Source organism: Herpailurus yagouaroundi, unplaced genomic scaffold, assembly GCF_014898765.1.
Source record: "Herpailurus yagouaroundi ecotype Mexico unplaced genomic scaffold, PumYag 29, whole genome shotgun sequence".
Lineage (NCBI taxonomy): Eukaryota > Metazoa > Chordata > Mammalia > Carnivora > Felidae > Herpailurus > Herpailurus yagouaroundi.
The window spans coordinates 29,770,326-29,791,488 of record NW_024412377.1 but is presented as its reverse complement, the minus strand read 5'-3'; the positions used below and the strand labels follow the sequence as shown (position 1 = coordinate 29,791,488).

At 36.4% G+C, this 21,163-nt stretch overlaps 1 protein-coding gene across 2 annotated transcripts in view; it reads right to left on the bottom strand.

Annotated features, from left to right (window-relative positions):
* The window catches only part of WDR70 (WD repeat domain 70), a 308,347-nt gene that overhangs the window by 241,746 nt on the left and 45,438 nt on the right, over positions 1–21,163 (bottom strand). For both annotated transcript variants that reach the window (XM_040495635.1, XM_040495647.1), the window contains exons 6-7: positions 11,034–11,093; positions 6,722–6,855 (exon numbers count right to left, since the gene is read on the bottom strand). In XM_040495635.1, the coding sequence (XP_040351569.1) occupies positions 6,722–6,855; positions 11,034–11,093 (194 nt within the window). The remainder of the gene's footprint in view (positions 1–6,721; positions 6,856–11,033; positions 11,094–21,163) is intronic.

Genomic DNA, 21,163 nt, shown 5'->3' with positions numbered 1-21,163 from the left:
CTGAGAGCTCAGAGCCTGGAGCCTGCTTTGTATTCGCTGTCTCCCACTCTCTCTGCCCCTCCCCCACTCGCACTCTGTCTCTCTCTCTCTCTCTCCCTCTCAAAAATAAATAAACATTGAAAAAAATTTAAAAAAACAAAAAAATAATACTAAAAAATTCATCAAAGATGCCCAAAATTCAAAACACCTTATCTCAGTCTCACTCCTAGCCTGAGGACTTCTGCCTCCTATCCCGAATGGCTATGGGGGTCTTTGTGTGAATGCCTGTTTGGCAGCCACTTACTCACCATGGTGAATAGATGGTCTAAAAGTGGTACAATATGCTTTTTATACCTTCAAGACAATCAACAAACTCCTTAAAGTTTTCTTTGCAGACAATATAAGAACAATGTAGATGAGTAACACAGGGTATGGAAAAATTTGGCTGAGTAACCAATGTATATATATTCTCATAGGCATGAGCAATTTAATCTAAAGGGTTGTCTCACAGATAACATAAAAACAAAGGCTTCGGGGCGCCTGGGTGGCGCAGTCGGTTAAGCGTCCGACTTCAGCCAGGTCACGATCTCGCGGTCCGTGAGTTCGAGCCCCGCGTCAGGCTCTGGGCTGATGGCTCGGAGCCTGGAGCCTGTTTCCGATTCTGTGTCTCCCTCTCTCTCTGCCCCTCCCCCGTTCATGCTCTGTCTCTCTCTGTCCCAAAAATAAATAAACGTTGAAAAAAAAAATTTAAAAAAAAAAGGCTTCTAATGGCATACCAAGTCTGACTCTGCCATATTCAACCAGCATCGACTGAATGACAACTTACTGCACATTTATCACATCTGCAATTGGCAAAAAAAAAAACAACAACAGTTTGATCATTAATATGTCAGATGTCAGAATCTAAAACTGGAACAATTAGCTAACAAAATACAGAGAATAAAATTGAATGCCAAAAAAGTAAACACCTCTACTGCACTGCACTTTTTTACTTAAAATTCTAATGTATATTTAATTTAATGTTATATAATATATAGACACACATGAACACACGGACAAATTTAGCAAATATCATTTGCAGCAGGTAAGGCCTAAAATACTTACTGGCCCTTTACAGAAAAATTTTGCCAACTCCTGGTCTTGACCAGTAAGTCGTTTCTCAAAAAGATGTTCTATCTTTGATTTTGAGTATAAAATTCAAAGACATTAGGTAAACATTCTGTAATGTTAAATTTAAATTGGAGCAGGTGGGCCAGGATACTCCCTGAGGCAGGCAGCAGGCAGCGAGGGTCCAGAGGACATGAACAGTGGCTAGCATGAGCTAAGAGTGGCTGGCTTCACCTCTGAGGTATTCATCCCCAAGACCCATAATTCCAGTCTAAACCATGGGGCAAAAAAAAAAAAAAAAGCATAAAAAAAAATCAAGAAACACTCTAGAAAATACCTAACCAGAACCCCTCAAAACTATCAAGGTCATGAAAAATAAGGAAAGACTGAGAAATCATTATAAACCAGAGAAGACTGAAGAGATAGGAAGAATAAATGTAATGTGTATTTTGAAAGGCATATTAGTGGAAAAAACAGTGAAATCCAAATATAATTTGGGTTTTGGTTAATATTAATGTACCAACATTGGTTTACTTGTCATAAATGTACCATGGTAATGTAAGACATTAACAACAGAAGAAACTGAGTTAGGGGTATACCTGAACTGTGAACTATTTTTGCAGCTTTTCTATGAATTAAATATATTCTGAAGTTAAACTTTACTAAAATTTGAAATGGCAATATCAATATGATCTTGTCACTTAAACATGGACACACACACACACACACACACACACACCTGTATTTTCCACCTCTTTCCACTGAAAAGGTCAAAAAGGAATGATACCCCACTATTAATGAGTAGGTATAACATTCAGATTTGGTCTCTAAATACCATTCCCACTAAAAAAAAAAAAAAAAAAAAAAAAAAAAAAAAAAAGTCTCCCAGGGAAATGCTGACTCTAGGACTTAGAAAGGAAGTACCAGGAAGCTTGCATCATGTTATGCCAGAAAATAAGTAAGCTTTTAAAGTCTAATGAATACATGTAAAACTACATAGCAATCAGGGACTCCCCTGGCCAAATCTGGGACAATTTAAGCATCAGAAAAGAATAATGACTGCAATTGACTGGAACACATGAAAATTTTTAAATCATAAATACTGACACTCAAAAAGGAAAAAGAAAAAAGAAAAAAAATCACCACCAATAACAGCAACAACTCATTTATCACCACCAACCCCTGAACTGAAAATGGGTAATTAAAGAAATAACCAAGTATTTATCCTGCCTTTACAGTAGGAACTATATTTTAGGGTGATCAAATAACATCAGTTAATAAGGAAAAGATCTTTGGCACAAAAACAGACACTCAGAACAGAATAGAGAACCCAGAAATGGACCCACAAATGTATAGCCAGCTAATCTTTGAATATCCAATGGAATAAAGACAGTCTCTTCAGCAAGTGGTGCTGGGAAAACTGGACAGCAACATGCAGAAGAATGAACCTGGACCACTTTCTGACACCAGACACAAAAATAAACTCAAAATGGATGAAAAGCCTAAATGTAAGACAGGAAGCCATCAAAATCCTCGAGGAGGAAGCAGGCAAAAACCTCTTTGACCTTGGCCACAGCAACTTCTTACTCAACACGTCTCCAGAGGCAAGGGAAACAAAAGCAAAAATGAACTATTGGGACTTCGTCGAAATACAAGGCTTCTGCACAGCAAACGAAACAGCAAAACCAAAAGGCAACCAATGGAATTGGAGAAGATATTTGCAAACGACATATCAGATAAAGGATTAGTATCCAAAATCTATACAGAAATTATCAAACTCAACACCCAAAAAACAAATAATCCAGTGAAGAAATGGCAGAAAACATGAATAGACACTTCTCCAAAGAAGACATCCTGATGGCCAACCGACACATGAAAAAATGCTCAACATCAGTCATCAACAGGGAAATACAAATTAAAACTACAATAAGATATCACCTCACACCTGTCAGAATGGCTAACATTAACAACTCTGGCAACAACAGATGTTGGCAAGGATGCAGAGAAAGAGGATCTCTTTTGCACTGCCAGCGGGAATGCAAACTGGTGCAGCCACTCTGGAAAACAGTATGGAGGTTCCTCAAAAGTGAAAAATAGAACTACCCTACAACCCAGCAACTGCCCTACTAGGTATTTATCCAAGGGATACAAGTGTGCTGTTTCAAAGGGGCACATGCACCCCAACGTTTATAGCCTATCGACAATAGCCAAAGTATGGAGAGAGCCCAAATGTCCACGGACAGATGAATGGATAGATGTGGTATTTTTATACAATGGAATATTACTCAGCAATCAAAAAGAATGAAATCTTGCCATTTGCAGCTACATGGATGGAACTGGATGGTTTTACACTAAGCAAAATTAGAGAAAGAAAATATATGACTTCACTCATATGAAGAATTTAAGAGACAAAACAGATGAACACAAAGGAAACAAAAATAATATAAAAACAGGAGGGGGACAAAATGTAAAAGACTCTTAAATATAGAGAACAAACGGAGGGTTGCTGGAGGGATTATGGGAGGGGGGATGGGCTAGATGGAAGACATTTGTTGGGATGAGCACTGGGTGTGGTACACAGGGGATGAATCACTGGAATCTACTCCTGAAATCATTGTTGCACTATATGCTAACTAACTTGTAAATTTAAAAATTAATTAATTAATATTTAAAAGTTTTTTTAATATTAAAAATTAAAATTTTTTTAAATTTTTAAAAATTAAAAATTACTTGTGGACACTCTTTTAGAAGAGTGTCCACAAATAAATGTAGATGAAATAATGGAATTTAGAAAATCACCAACTTACAACCCTCAATGACATAACTGATTCAGGTACGAATAAGCAATGGATGCTAAACTTATTAAGTGAAGGGATGAGGAGAATGCAGATATTTCCATGCTACCAAGTATCTCCCCACAAAGTCCTTGCCTATCTCAAGTATATAATACTAACTTCACAATGGAGGAATCAAATGTCACCAACTTAATCCAGGAATTAATCTTAACTGCTAGTCACAAATAGCAGCAACAACTAGACAATACATGCCACTTGATGTGATACAATGTAGATTACAACCGAGCCTTTGGCCCTTCTATCGGAAATACCGGAGACAAAGAAATAAATTAAATGATACCATAACGAAACAATTAGAAAATTCAGGGAGGAAGAACCTTATAGAGGACAACTGGACCTGTTTAATAAAGTCATGGGAAAGAAAATGGTTTGGAAAGAGACACTGTTCTAGATTAAAAGATATGTCAGAGACGGACAAAAGAAATGGGATATGTATTACTTGATTGGATCCATGTTTGACAAGCCAGCATTACGACACGTATGAGGATAAACTGGGGAAATTTAAATATGGAATGATTATTAGAAATATTAAGTTCTAAAGAATTTTGTTAGAATAATTGGAGCTGTATTTATATAGGGAAATGTCTATATTTTTTAAAGATTCATGAGGAATTATGTCAAAGTGAAAGCTATGTATGTCTTTACTTTTAAATACTTCAAAGATTACAAAAATGAGATGAAGCAAAGAGAGAAAAATGTAACCGTTAAATCTAGGTAGAAAATGGCTATTTCACTAATCTCTCTACTTTCCTCCATGTTTGAAATTTTTCACAGTAAAAAGTAAATTACAGATGGATATATAAAGAGATAATAAAATACACGTTAAGTAATATACATATTGTCATAAAAAGCAGAGTCGCATTACTTAGAGATTAGGGACAAATAATAGCAAAGTTAAACCATCCTCATGATTTAAAATAGGAACATTCACAAAATGTTTGCAGTAGTAGAGTTTATGTTAATCTTGTATGGATTGTCAAGAATTCTGTTTATTCCCATCTACCCTTTGATAGTTCACTATGACATGTAGGATGTAATAATTTAATTATGGAAGAGAAAATAAGCTTTTTCTTGGGCTTTTCTGCATTTTCAATTACAACAGTGTAGCAGATGACACAGTTTAGTAATAGAGTAGTGGCTTGACACTCATAAGGCACGATTCTATTCAGAGCTGATCATTAATGGAGAACTGGATAATCCTGAACAAGTGAATTTATACTTGTAAAAGCAAAGGGGAGGGGCGCATGGGTGGCTCAGCCGGTTAAGCATCTGACTCTTGATTACAGCTCAGGGCATGATCTCACAGTTCGTGAGGCTGTCAGAGCAGAGCCTGCTTGGGGTTCTCTCCTGTCCCTCTGTCTCTCTCTTAAAATAAACAAATAAATATTAAAAAAGAAAAAAGCAGAACGGGAACACAATCCCTATACAAACCAAGAGAATACCATATAGGAATAAGGTTATAACATTGTATTTTTAAAAAGTCATCATACTGGGGCGCTGGGTGGCTCACTCAGTCGAGCGTCCGACTTCAGCTCGGATCATGAGCTCACAGTCAGTGAGTTAGAGCCCCACGTTCAGCTCTGTGCTGACAGCTCAGAGCCTGGAGCCTGCTTCAGACTGTGTCTCCCTCCCTCTCTGCCCGTCTCCCACTCACACTCTGTCTCTCTCTCTCTCTCAAAACTGAATGTTAAAAAAAAAAATTTTTTTAAGTCATCATACTAACTCAAGATACCAAATTAACTATTTTAAATAATGAGAGCTTTATTAAATACAGCCATCACTGGGAATATCCTGTTTTTAAAATTTTTTTTTCCGGGGCATCTGGGTGGCTCAGTCGGTTAAGCGTCTGACTTTGGCTCAGGTCATGATCTCACAGTTCTTGAGTTTGAGCCCCGCATCGGGCTCTGTGCTGACAGCTCAGAGCCTGCATCAGACTCTGTGTCTCCCTCTCTCTCTGCCCCTCCCCAGCTTGGACTCTGTCCCTCTCTCTCTCTCTCAAAAATAAATAAACACCAAAAAAAAAAATTTTCCAACTAAATCCTTTCAACTAATCAGAGATCTATGTTCACTTAGGGAACCCTCAAATCTTTACTGAAGATAGCTTAAGAGTTATGACTTCAAAATTTACAAATCAGTATGATCTATACAAAACTGGCCAGAGCCACGTTTAGATACAAACTCCATTCATGCAAGAGTAGAAAATTGGGCCTCTATTAATTTCATCTAATTCACATATCTTGAATGTATTTACATTTAGTCAATAAGAGCTCATTTCCAACATACATTATGCAAGTTAACAAGATATCAGTTTCACCAATAAAAATCTATTTTTGATATCCAATATACTAACAGATCAGATGTGGTCAAAAACAGAAAAAAAGAGGGTAGCTGTGGTAACAACATGTAAAGCCCTTTCTGATATAATGCTAGCTGGCCATACCTACGCAATGGAGCACTGACTAGCACCTGGTTATTGGCTTAACATACATCATACACGTATATGTAACATTTCATGGTATTTACTGGAGTATTAAAATAAACTAGGAAAGGTAATAATCTCTAAATACAAATATTTTTTACAAAACAACAAAAGACTGAAAATGTCTTTAAAGTTTTCATGGTTTAATGAAACTAAAGGAGAGAAACTCAAGGTACATTTTTCTTTCATTTGAATAATGAAGGTAAATACAGTCATATAAACAGTGTATTTTCCTACAAAGCATTATAGATGGAATTACTCTGTCTGCAAATATGAAGGCATTAAGTTGTGCAATACATACCATTCACAGGGCTGAAGGGATCGAAATGCCTTAAAAGAGGCATCCATTCCAGCAAAATCCCAAAACTTAACATCATAGTCATATCCTCCAGTCACCAAACGGGCACCTGAGGGATCCAGACCCAAAGCAGAAACCTGTAAAAAAATAATAATAATAATTAACTGGAGAAAAGCTACTTATATTCTATAATAACCTGCATTTCCTTTCTCTAACCTTACCTCTTATAGGTATTGGAAGTACAGACCACAAGCTGTTGTTACTTCTAAAAAGCGGAACTGGATAGCATCTTCTATATTATTTGACTTTGTTACTATTATGAATATTATTTCTTTTGAAATAAAATAATATTTTAACTTAATGTAATTGCCAGCTTTGTCCCAATTTATCTACCAAACCCCATAAATAATTCAGCTTTCTTAATAAAAAAGATTTTAAGGAAACCTTTTGAAATATTTTAACTACCACTAACTAAATACCACATGAATCTAAAATTACCAAAATGAGAAAATGCCAATGGGAATGTTAAGAAATCTATTTAATCAAGTAGGACAAAGTAGAAATTATTTTCTTCTGTATATGGCTAACTGACTCAATATGATCACCTTAAACAATTATTTTTAAAGCTGAATTTATAAGTGACTAACTACATTATAATAGCACTTTTATATTGGTTCCAAAAGATAACTGCCTTCCACATGAACTTTCGTAGGTCCAATGCACATGTGAGTGTCCAACTGGTAACCTACTATTCTTAAGAAGGAAGTCCCTGAATCTACTTCCCTCTCAGAAGGAAAAAAAAAAAAAAATGCATTTGAAATAATTAATGTGTAAAACAAAACAAAAAACAGAACAAAAGAATTAATATGTGGAATGAAAACAACAAAAAAAGAAATAATGTGATTACTGTGTATACGAGAGAGTAAAAGGATCAAAGTTTCATATAAAGGAAGCAACTATAAATCAGTTCTCCTAATACCCTTGGAATGTTATTAAATGTAACAGAATTACTACAATTAAAACCAGATAGTTACAAAATAATTTATACTCACTTCAATCACCACCTATAAACACTGATTTCAGAAGATAAGGGAATTATACATGAACATAATTAATAAATTATACGTTTAAATTAGACACGTACCACTTTAAATGTGTCAAAGAAAGCATACAAATGAGAACTAAGTCATTTCTTATGTCTGAACAATTATGTATCTTAAAACCTACAACAACAAAAACCAAAAATAAACAGTAGCTTTCGAAGTCTAAGAAGTGAGTCCTGCTACTACCAACCACAAACTTACTTGCCCCCATGCCCATTCTATCTTTCCACCCTCCTATTACAATTAAAAGGGTGCCTTCTTCCTGATACGACTGACCACACCAGTGTTCATCCCATTACAGTAGAACTCGAAACTGCAAATTCATTTGTGGCTTGTCTCTTCCCTGCCTGTCCTCCCCGCAAGGGTGGAAGCTCCTCCTCCTTGCTGCAATCTTCAGTGTGGAGCAGCAGGGGCAAAGGCCTGCAGTCAGGATGGGAGAACTAATGACTGGCTGACTGGCTGCAGGCATCCTTGGTTGAGTCCTCCTGGGGAAGCGGAAAGGCCTGTGGGGAGCCAACAGCCTCCAAATTCCAGGGAGTTGTTTGGAGTTCAGTGCAAGCTGGGAAGAATGTGCTCAAAAGGAAACCTGGAAAGAAGCAGCTCTTCCCCTAAAAAGTGTTCTTTGTCCTGGCTGTGAATTCTTTCATTAAGAAAGAGAAATTAACAGTATGTCACTATATTAATGAAAGGAGAGGTAGATGTTGACTCATGACTTTGACCCAAATTAACATACGGCCTTTAAAAAAGTTGGAACTGGATTTCTGGGGTTTAAAGGAACACAGCTAAGAAATGATTTGGAATATCTGGTAGGAAACAAAGGAAACCATCTCTAGGTCCTGTTAAGGAATGGAAAGGTGGGTATATTGGTGGGAGACACTAGAAACGTAAAGTACAGGAAACAAAGACTGGCCTAATGTAGAGAACTGGTAAGGCTCAGAAGTAAATATACGGGATTCCTCTTAGTATCCTCTATTCTTCTGTGAATGTGTAAATATTTTACAATAACTAGCTGAAAAAACCAACCAGGCAAAAGAGTCACCTTGCTAATCTCTGACATATATAAGATGAAATAAATGCAGGGCAAAGGCAGGACTGCAAAAAGATCAGGTACCCTAACAGTACAATTAGAAGCTCTGACTTTTAATGTGTAAAACAAGTTGGCAGTATATTTCTAATTCTATTTCTTTTTTCAAAGATAAAATTCTACTAAAAAATATAAATATTTAACTAAGACATGCGTGAAACCCATGAACTCATTCAGTAAAAAATCTCTCAAGTGACAGGGAAGCTTCTGTTTAAGTACTAATAGTCTGTAATTCCTTTCCTAATTTGCTTAAAAACATGAAAATTAGTAAAATTCCATCATAATTTCATAATAAAAATACCAAAAGTCTGATTTCATATAAAGTAGATATAATATCACAAATTAGATGGAAATGGTTTCTTAAAGCAGCAGTTCTCAGAAACTTTGGTTTTAAGATACTTTACACTATTTAAGTCTTTTGAGGACCCCAAAAAGCATTTGTTTATGTGAGTTATGTGTTTCAATATTTACCACAGTAAAAATTTTAACTAAGACATTTAAAAGTACTTATTGTTCACTTCATTTAAAATAACAATAGGGGGGCGCCTGGGTGGCGCAGTCGGTTAAGCGTCCGACTTCAGCCAGGTCACGATCTCGCGGTCCGGGAGTTCGAGCCCCGCGTCGGGCTCTGGGCTGAAGGCTCAGAGCCTGGAGCCTGTTTCTGATTCTGTGTCTCCCTCCCTCTCTGCCCCTCCCCCGTTCATGCTCTGTCTCTCTCTGTCCCAAAAATAAATAAACGTTGAAAAAAAAAAAATTTTTTTTAATAAATAAATAAATAAAATAACAATAGGGGTTGGGGCGCCTGGGTGGCTCGGTCGGTTAAGCTTCTGACCGGCTCTGGTCATGATCTCACAGTCCGTGAGTTCGAGCCCCATGTCAGGCTCTGTGCTGACAAGCTCATAGCCTGGAGCCTGTTTCAGATCTTTGTCTCCCTCTCTCTCTCTGCCCCTCCCCTGTTCATGCTCTGCCTCTCTCTGTCTCAAAAATAAATAAACGTTAAAAAATAAAAATAAATAAAAAATTAAAGGTAAGCCTTTAAAAAAAATAAAAATAAAAATAAAAATAAAATAAAATAACAATAGGGGCGCCTGGATGGCTCAGTCAGATGAGCATCAGACTTCGGACTTCGGCTCAGGTCATGATCTCACAGCTCTCGTGGGTTCAAGCCCCATTGTCAGGCTTTGCACTGACGGCACAGAGCCTGCTTCGGATTCTCTGTCTCCCTCTCTCTCTGCCCCTGCCCTGCTTGTGTTCTATCTCTCAAAAATAAATAAACATCAAAAAATATTTAATAAATAAAATAATGATAAACCCACTATACCGTAACAAATATTTTTATGAAAATAGTATTTTCAAAGGCAAAACATTTGGCAAGAAGAATGTCACTGTTTTAATATCTTTATTAGTTCCATCATTTGTGTAATTTCTGGGTCTATAACTACCGATCCATGTTTTCCTCATTATGGGATGTATTTTCCTACTTTCTAGGTGTTAGACACCTAGAAAAAGGCAGTTTCATTGAAAAGAAAAAGCAAGATGATTTTATTCTTTCATTTGTAATATGTTTCATTCATTCTACTACCACTTTTTAATGGTTTTACAATAAAATGAGTCCATCTTATGACTCAAATTTTATATTATTAAATCTTTAAGTAACATAAATATAACAATACAAAAATAGAAATCTGTAATTCTAAGTAATATAACCTTACAACAATACAGTAACTATTTTATGTTCATTTCTTATCTCAATGTACATCTAAAAAACAAACTCGGGCCTTTTACTGATACAGAAATAAAGCTAAGAGTAATGAGAAATTTTCCCACACCATAAAAAGGAAAACTGTATTTTAGTTTCATTTCTTTTTTTCACTTGTAATGTTCCTATATCAAAGCAAAAGGTTTTAAAGCCAACAATAACAATGACAATAATAAGTGTTCCTATTTTAAATGAAACACAATGGTTATTTTGATTGAATAGAAATGTAATCTTTCTTTTTCTTTAATGTCTATAGCTGTTGTGTTATCAGTTGATTGTATAATTAGCCTTCATACAAATGTATCATCGGTTCACTTTAACATGAGAGCCTTGTTACTGAAAGGAAAGAATCAAATTTTTCAAACTTACTGTTTTAGTGCCATGCTTTAGAGTTATTTCATGAGAGTCAGGAATCTTTTGGACAGGATTCTGAGAAAAGAAAATTCCATGACATCAATGAGTAACCAATGTATTTAGGGTGTGGGGGGGAACTACATACTACATCTACAGGAGACACAATTTTTAAAAATAGCATCGCTAGCTTTTTAACACAAAGTTTTAAAAAAAAAAAACAGGAAATGAAAATTGTGAAGATAGCTTATTTCTGCACTTCTAGATAAATTACAATTGTTGAGCTGATAATAAATTTATATTAAATCTCAAAAAAGATAAACCCAAGAAACGTTTTAGGTTGTATGAAACCATAAGGTCTTCTCAGCATTCAAAATATTTGAAGTCCTCTCTTCACTGAAAATTGGGCATAATTTAAAGTGCTTATGTACTTAATTTAAAATAGGCAACAGAGGCACCTGGGTGGCTCAGTCGGTTGGGCATCCGACTTCGGCTCAGGTCATGATCTCACAGCTAATGAGTTCGAGTCCTGCATCGGGCTCTGTGCTGACAGCTTGGAACCTGGAGCCTGCTTCAGATTCTATGTCTCCCTCTCTCTCTCTGCCCCCCCCCCCCAACTTGTGCTCTCTGTCTCTCAAGAACGAATAAATGTATAAAAAAATTTTTTTTAATAGGCAACAAAATCTGCACAGGGTAGATATATACCTTTCAACCCTTAAAAGTTTATAAAACTAAAACCTCCCGTTCAAAAATGACACAAATAAGGAACTGAGTCATTTACTGACTCAGTTAAATAAATAAGCATTTATTTAAATTTTTTTTCAACGTTTATTTATTTTTGGGACAGAGAGAGACAGAGCATGAACGGGGGAGGGGCAGAGAGAGAGGGAGACACAGAATCAGAAACAGGCTCCAGGCTCTGAGCCATCAGCCCAGAGCCTGACGCGGGGCTCGAACTCACAGACCGCAAGATCGTGACCTGGCTGAAGTCGGACGCTTAACCGACTGCGCCACCCAGGCGCCCCTAAGCATTTATTTAAAGTGAGATTATACCAGATGGGTAGCATTAGACATAACCTCTACCATTCTCCCTCCCAAGAAGCATATGGTCTGGGGAAGAGGAGGTGGCCAATCAGTCTAATTCAATATAAGAAATGCTATGGTAGACCGGGGGTATGGGCAGGATAACTGAGGAAGAGAGAAGATGGATGCATAAATCAGACATAAGGGGGTCACAGTGATAATCTGAGCAAGAAGTTTCATTGTTTAGTCAAGTTTCCATTATCCAAGAGGAGGGTAATCATACTCAAATTTTAGGGCCATTCCAAATTCATGTTAGGATCATCTTGCAATCTACTTAACTAAATATGTGCAGTCTAACAGACTTTGGTCCCTGTCTCCCCTCATTCTTTAGCATCCTTGATGAATCAATCAATCGCAAGTTCTATTTCATCATAAACTTTTCTCCTGCTATGGCTCTTTCTCCTCAGCACATAAACAATTAAAGTACTTCCCATATTACACACACACACACACACACACACACACACACACACACACACACACACAGCAATTTCCCCCACATTTACTGCTGTATCATTATCTTTTTCTTTGCAATTAAGCTTCTTTATATGACAGTTTTCACTCAAATGTCTCTACTTCCTCTCTTCCTTCTACCTCTATCACTCAGGCACGTGTTCTTTTATTCCTAATGCCTAGCACAGTTCTTGGCACTTAAGAGACTGTCTGTAAATATCTCATGAATAAACAAACACGTCACTATAAATGCCCCTGGACACTTTTCAGAACTTAACCTGCATAACTGACCTTTCAACAACATAACTACTTAACTATTTCTTCCATCTTGAAATTGTTCTCTCCTGGGAGGAAGCAGCCTAGACAAGAAGCCAGAAAAGCTAGGGTTTTTATTTATATGTTTATATAAGGTCTAACATTTTTTAACATTATATTTTATTTTTAAATAAGTTATACATCTAACATGGGTCTTGAACTCATAATCCCAAGACCAAGAGTTGCATGCTCTACTGACTGAGCAAGCCAGGTGGCCCAAGAAAAGCTGGGCTTTTGAATCTAGCCCTGCCACTCCTTAACCTTGTCATAACTCCAGGATAGTTATGACTCTATTTCCTCATTTGTGAACTGAGGATAACAGCACTTGCCCTTTAGGTTACTGGTAAGTGGTTTAAGCCTTATAATGCAGTGTTGAGCACAAAGTAGGTACTCAATAAATGACAGCCACTGTTTATCCTTAGACTTACCTCCTACCTCTCTGGTCATATCAACTTAATCTATTTCCAGGTTTCTCTTTCTCCTTACCAGGCTAATTCCTACTCATCCTTTAAGACTCAATTCAGATGTGACCTGCTACTGGAAGCATTTCTCAACAGTTCAAACTCTGGGTTAAATGGCCCTTCTAATGCACTCTCATGTCTCAGATAAGGAGACAACCTCTCCCTATCTCTATCATAGAATTTATCAAAATCCGTTATAATTTTTTTTAAACTTTTTCTTTTAAGTAGGCTCCACGTCCAACATGGGGCTTGAACTCATGACCTTGGGATCAAAAGTTGGATGCTCTACCAACTGAGCCAGTTGGTAGCCACCCCCAAAATCCACTGCAATTTTTTACCTATTTCCATCCCAACCACTCCCTAACCAAATTGCAAAACGGACACTTCTCAAAGATTGTGTATATCTATTATCATCTCTGGATCCCCAAACCACAAAACAGATGGTGGACGGCAGACACACACAAAAGTGTCTTGGAATTAATTAATAGCCTAATATCTACCTTGTAGATCACACTAGATTGTAATTTTTACTTTACCTTTAAACATTGATGTTTGTGTCCATAAAGAAGAGCAGATGCTATCCACCAGATCAGCCAGGTAAGCGACACTCAGGGATAACTGAGGTTTTCAAAAAGTAAAAACTGAGGTGCCAGGGTGGCTCAGTTGGTTAAGCATCTGACTCTTGGTTCTGGCTCAAGTCATGATCTCACAGTTCATGAGTTTGCGTCCCACACTGGGCTCTGCACTAACAGCACAGAACCTAGTTGAGATTCTCTCTCTCCCCTCTCTCTCTGCCCCCTCCCCAATTCTCTCTCTCTCTCTCAAAATAAATAAACTTAAAAACAAAAAACCGTTCACAACCAAATGATTATATCCCAGACTAAAAAACAGATGTAAAGCTACAAGTTTAGGGGTGCCTGGCTGGCTCAGTGGGTACAACATGCGACCCTTGATCTCCGGGTCACAAATTCCAGTGGGGAATATACAGTGTTGGGTGTAGAGATTACTTAAAAAAAATTTTTTTTAATAAAGTTGCAGGTATAGAGAAATAAAGGCAATTTTGTTTTAGACTGCCTGCATCTGAGAGATTACTATAATCTATTACCACCACAGTGCATTTAAGAAGGAGATTAGGAAACCACAGGCACTGAACAAGAACTCTAACCTCACAGTAAGTGCTGGAGAGTTTACAGTTTATTTCAAGACAAGATGTTACGGTATGCTTTACTATGCTTTGGAAAGTGCTGCACATACCTTGATTTCAGAGATACCAATATTCCAACACAAATTCCAAAATAATTTGAAAGTCAAACAAATGAATTCTGGACTACCCCTATATTAAATTGTAAGCCACTGCTCCCTTTGCAGTTGACAATATTTGTAAGCAATAAAAGCTCATGTATAAGTACTAAGTAAGTACTCTTGCAGAAAACAGGAGAATAGTTCAAATGTTTCCCTTCAAGAAGATTCTATTATAGTCAGTGTCTCATTTCATAACTAATTACTTTTTCATCACTCAGGAAACAGAAACACTGTCACCAAAAAGAGGGATGAAAATTATTTCACTAAATTCAATGCACAATATGCCTATATATAGACAATTTCTGACATGTCAAGTAAAAACTTACAAGAAGACAGAACAATTTAATATTTACATCAGCAGTGAATTAAATGTTTAAATAAATGTTGTTTACATTTAAAATCAAAGTTTTACTGGAAATCATGTAGGGCATAACTCATAAAAGGCTCATATAACTGGCACAACTAAATCATCTAGAATAGTAGCAATCCATCTTTTAGCAGCATATCACTTGATGGTGACTGTTCTTTTTCCAAAACTTCTACTAATGGCTTTTTGAAATATGGCTTAGTGTGAAATTTGCTCTAACAGTAAAATATTTTCATGATTTTCATGCCAGGGCACACCATAAGCTACGAGACTTCAATGAAGTCATTTATAATAAGAATTCATAACAAGAGCTAGTCTTAATGGAAGAGGGGAAAAGATACCAGCTTTTGTTTTGGTTTAGTTTTAAATGCCAACCAAAGGATTATTTCCCAGGCTCTTTAGTTTGCCCTCAATAACAACGATAGCAAATATATCTGGAATAACATGAGCAATTCCATCTGACACACATCCTTAAAGTGTTTTCAAAAGACTTGCAAAACAAAAATAACCTTTCCAGGGTAAAGATGTCATAAGTTTAAGAAGTTGTATATGTATGGTACTATAAGCCATAATCAAAAGTCTACCCAGTAATAACGATCTGCCACAAAGTGGCTATGAATTATGGGGAGAAACTGGGGAGTGCTAACCAGAAATTGAAAAGGAGTGCTAAGTTCTCCCAGAAAGTATTTTGTAAATAGTTGCCAGTGTGGTATCACAGAAAACCAAAATTAGAGTCTATTCTAGTATAACTCTGGAGATCCAATAGAGTGACTTAACAACAGTTACTCATCATCACACATTCACTCAACAAACATTTATTGAGTAGTTAATTACATACCATATACCAGGGACTACAGTTAAAGATTTAAAAATAACAATAATAAAAATAACAAAGACTCAGCTCACAAGGACTGTCAATCCAATAAAGCAAAACTAACTGACAGGTAAACAAATGGGAAACACTAAAATGTTTCAGATGCTGTGACAGAACACACAGGGTTCAGTGCTCAATTCCACTCTGCCTGGGAAATAAGAGGATGATTAGAAAAGACTTTATAGAAGAGATGCTTGAGATGCCTTTGGAAAAATAAATAGAGGTTCCCCAGGTGAATGTGGAGGGCATCCAGAAGAGCATAAGACAAATCCTGACAGTTACTGAACTGCAAATAATTTTGCCTGGACAGAGTTTACATTGCTGGGCAGGAAAGGAAGGAAGGTTGTGTGTGTTGTGTGTATATACAATTTTTGTGTGCAAAAAAATTTTTTTCTTACCCAGAGAGTTAGAAGCCAGATTGTATACAAAGCCAACAATCTGAAATTTAAGCTCTGAGCCTTGTAATTTGATAAGATTTGAGTTTTCAAAAAATCACCATGTTATTCTGTTCTGCTCATCAAAAGAATCAAGGGGCACCTGGATGGCTCAGTCGGTTGAGTGCCCAACTCTTGATTTCAGGTTGTGATCTCATGGTTCGTGAGATCGAGCCCCACATCGGGCTCTACACTGGCAGTGCAGGGCCTGCTTGGGATTCTCTCTCCCCCTCTCTCTCTTTCTCTGCCCCTCCTCCACTCACATGAGCTCTCTCTCTCAAAATAAATAAACATTAAAAAAAATTTTTTTAAAGACAGAGTCAACACAGTGAAAAGGCAACCACTAGAATGGGAGAAGATGTCTGCAAATCATATATAAGGGGTTAACATCCAAAAAAACAAAATTCCTGCAATTCAACAACAAAAAAACAAACAACTCAATTCAAAAATTGGCACAGGGCCTAAATAGATATTCCTCCAAAGAAGAAATACAGATGACCAACAAGTACATGAAAAGATACTTTACTAATCATCAGAGAAATGAGAATCAAAACCACATTGAAATACCAGTAACAGGATGGGTATTATTTTAAAAATAAGTAAATAAGAAATGTTGACAAGGATGTACAAAAAAATGGAACCTTTCTGCATCGCTGAACAGAAATGGTACATCTTCTATGGAAAACAGTATGGTAGTTCCTCAAAAAATTTAAAATAGAATTACTTTATGATTCAGCAATTCCCCTTTAAGTATATACACAAAAGAACTGAAAGCAGGGTCTCCAAAGATGTTCACAGCAGCATTGTTCACAACAGTCAAAAGACAGGAACAACCCAAGTGTCCACTGATAAATGAATGAATGAACAAAATGTGGCATATACATACAATGGAATATTATTCTTTAAAAAAGGAAGGAAATTCTGACACACACTACAACATGGATGAACTTGGAGGAAATAATGCTGAGTGAAATAAGCCATAAAAAGAAAAATATTGCATGATTTCAATTATATGAGGTATCTAGACCAGTCAAATTCATAGAAAGTAACATAGTGGTTACCAGAATTGGGAGAAAGGGGAAAATGGGGAATTAATGTTTAATGGGTATAGTTTCTGCTTTGCAAGATGAAAAAGTTCTAGAGACTGAGTATACAACAATGTAACACTACTGAACTGAAAATTTTTAAATGGTTAATACTGGGAGCACCTGGGTGGCTCAGTTGGTTGCACATCCAACTCTTGATTTCAGCTCAGGTCATGGTCTCATGGTTTGTGAGTTGAGGCCCCATGTTGGGCTCTGCACTGACAGCACGGAGCCTGCTTGGGATTCTTTGCTTCCCCTCTCTCTGCCCTTGCCCCACTTGCGTTCTCCCTCTCTCTCTCAAAAATAAATAAATAAGCATTTTTTAAAGATTTAAAAAAAATGAAATGGCTAAGATTGGGAGATGGGTAAGGGGAATGGATGAAATAGGTGATGGGGATTAAAGAGTACATTTATTATGGTGAGCATTGAGTAATGTATAGAATTGTTGAGCCACTATATTGTACACCTGAAACTAATAAAAATATTGTAAGTTAACTATACTGAAATTAAAATTTAAAACTTAATATTTTAAATTTTTTAGGGGCACCTGGGTGGTTCCATCGTTTATGATCTTCAGCTCAGGTCATGATCTCACGGTTCATGAGTTCGAGCCCCACATCAGGCTCTGTGCTGACAGCTCAGAGACTGTAGCCTGTTTAAGATTCTGTGTCTCCCTCTCTCTGCCCCTCTCCCACTTGCACTCTCTCTCTCTCTCTCTCTCTCTCAAAAATAAACATTAAAAAAATATTTTAAATAAATATTTTAAATAAATGACTAAAAATAAAAATGGTTGAGATTGTATATTTTATATGTATTTTCCCAAAACTAAAAAAAAAATTGTTCATAAATATAACCCCCATAAGCAAACAAAAAGATTAAACGATGCATAATATTAAGCTTGAATACTTCTTAATGTTCTAATAAACATTAGGTAAGCTTCAAAATAAATAATTTATCAAATGTTTAAAATCTTCCTCTAAAAATGTAAAGTTATATGTCTAAAATATTGCAGGAAGGAAAGACAATTTCCTATCGAATTCTCACAGCTGGTTCCAATCCTTCAATGAGTAGTGTTCCCAAACCACCTCTAAATTACCCTCAAACAGTTTATGCCTTATTGCAAGCTGCAACTTTGAAGAACATTTCCAAGAAACACGACTTAAAAGTACATTGCTAAATAACTTTTTATACCTATGTGAGGGCTGAGAAACTCAAAAAGGATAGGTCATTTTTTTTAAGATTTATTTATTTTTGAGAGAAAGCACAAACAAACAGGAAGGGGCAGAGAGAGCAGGGACAGAGGATCCAGAGAAGGCTCTGCACAGACAGCAGTGACCCTGACGCGGGGCTCACACTCACAAACCATGAGACCATGACCTAAGCTGATGTCTGACGTTCAACTGACTGAGCCACCCAGGTGCCCCATACAAAGAATAGGTCATTCTTATATTTTATCAGAAATTATATTATTTTTTTAAACTCCATGACATTCTCAACAAACACAAAGATGACAATTTTATATGTTTATCATACAACAATGGCAGGTAATAAGCCAAAAAGATTTATACCAGAAGACACATTTATTTTCAAAAGCTACCATGAACATATGCCTTATCATTCCCTGACAGCCTAAAATTTTATGAGTATTTCCACACTTACTCTTATTGTTATTTCTGAAGACTTGAATCTAGACAGGACTCTGCACCTAACTCTACTTGTAATCCTCACTAAGCCACTCAATTGTATAGAAATTTAGCTTTTCCACTTATAAAAGTGATAGAGTCAGACTAGGTAATTCATATCATTCTATAATGACATGGTTTACCTTAAACTATTCACATCTTAAATTATGAACACTCCCCTATGTCACTGAAAAGTGCTTCCCTGACTTCTAGCTTCTTCACTTCTCTCCACTTGCTCACTACACCATGGAATTACTCTTCCTAGGATGTTTTTCATGGAAAAACAATAGCTCTCCATTGGCGTTAGTAGTAATCAATAACTTTTCACATCATTCACACATTTTTGTTTTAGAAATTTTCTGCAAAGCATAAGAGACTCTTAAAAACTGAGAACAAACTGAGGGTTGATGGGGGGTGGGAGGGAGTGGAGGGTGGGTGATGGGTATTGAGGAGGGCACCTTTTGGGATGAGCACTGGGTGTTGTATGGAAACCAATTTGACAATGAACTTCATATATTGAAAAAAAAAAAGAAATTTTCTGCAACATTTGACTAAACTCTTGATCCAAGTTAAGTTTTAAAAAAAAATTAATGTTCTTAACAAGTTTCTGGTCAAAGGATACAGACTTTCAGTTATGAGTAAGTTCTGTACAGCATGGTAACTATAGTTAATAATACTGTGTTGTACACTTGAAATTTCCTAAGAGAGTAGATATTAAGTGTTCTTAATAAAAAATAAATAAAGTAGCTACGTGAGGTGATAAATGTGTTAGTTAACTTCTTGACTATGGTAATCATTTCACAATTTATACATATATCAAACCATCACATTGTACTCCTTAAATATAAACAATTTTTGTCAATTACACCTCAATAAAGTTGGAAAATAAATATCATTGGGGGAAAAAAAGACTGAGGTGCCTGGCTAGCTCAGTCAGTAAAGCATGCAATTCTTGATCTCGGGGTCAGTCATGAGTTCAAGCCTCCCATTGGACATAGAGATTAAAGAAAAAAAAAATCCCTATATAATTAAAAAGCAGAGAGTTTCTTGTGAGATACTAATCTCTAAAGGGCCTAGCAATATTGTTATCGTTTGCAGTGGTACTTTTTTATTTATTACTTATTAACATACATATTCAGAGCCCACCCTTACCCACAGCATTAACCACTCGGGGCAGGAATGGAGGGACAAAGGAGTTGGGCTCGCGGGGCAGGGGGGAGCGTGGTTTGTGGGAGAGTGGTATAAGAGAATTAAGAAGGAACAACCTGGCTTTCTTAGAACACCTAATGAAACTCCTCCCTCCCACTCCTTCACCCCCACCCGAAAAAGGCTTTAATTTACAACTATAAACAAAGGAGAATTTCACTTGTTCAGACTGAGTCTCTGGGTTTTACCATTTGTCTTATTCCTAAAAACAGGCCCACCTCCACCATGTCAGTGGCAAAAATGTACACACCATTCTCAAACCTTCACAACTTGAATTAATTATCCACTCAAAGCCTCAAGTCCTTAGCCTCCTGTCTACGAAGAATTCGTGTTTACCAGAATGATTCATTTGAGAAACAAAGCACAGAGTTGCTGTGATGACCAAATGAGTTAATGTGACAAAGTACTTTATAATTACAACCCAATATAAGTAAGAAATTATTATGAGCCTACGGCTACAAAGGTTTTTTTTTTTAAAGTACACATTTCAGAAACTGCTGGAGACCAGGTACAAAACGCCTTGAGATAAAAAAAGTTAAAAAAAAAAAAAAAAAAGAAATTTCATCAAGTTGCAGAATCTCAGATATGTAGGGCACAAATTACTTCAACACAGGTTATGTACTGTACTATTTTGAGTCATGGTTAATATTTCATATCTGTTTTTTAATAAAAATTGAGTTATTGCTTGGACAATCTTTCTCTATTTGGTTAAAGATGCACAGACTTTACTAACTTTAAATACAAAAAGGTGCCATGGTCTCAATCCAATTGGGTAAGAATTAACTTATTTCAGAAAACAAAAGAAGCCTGAGCCATAATAAATTTTTATGAAGCTTACCTGATACTGAGATATCTTTATCCTTTTCCTTTACAGGTCTTTTAAAAA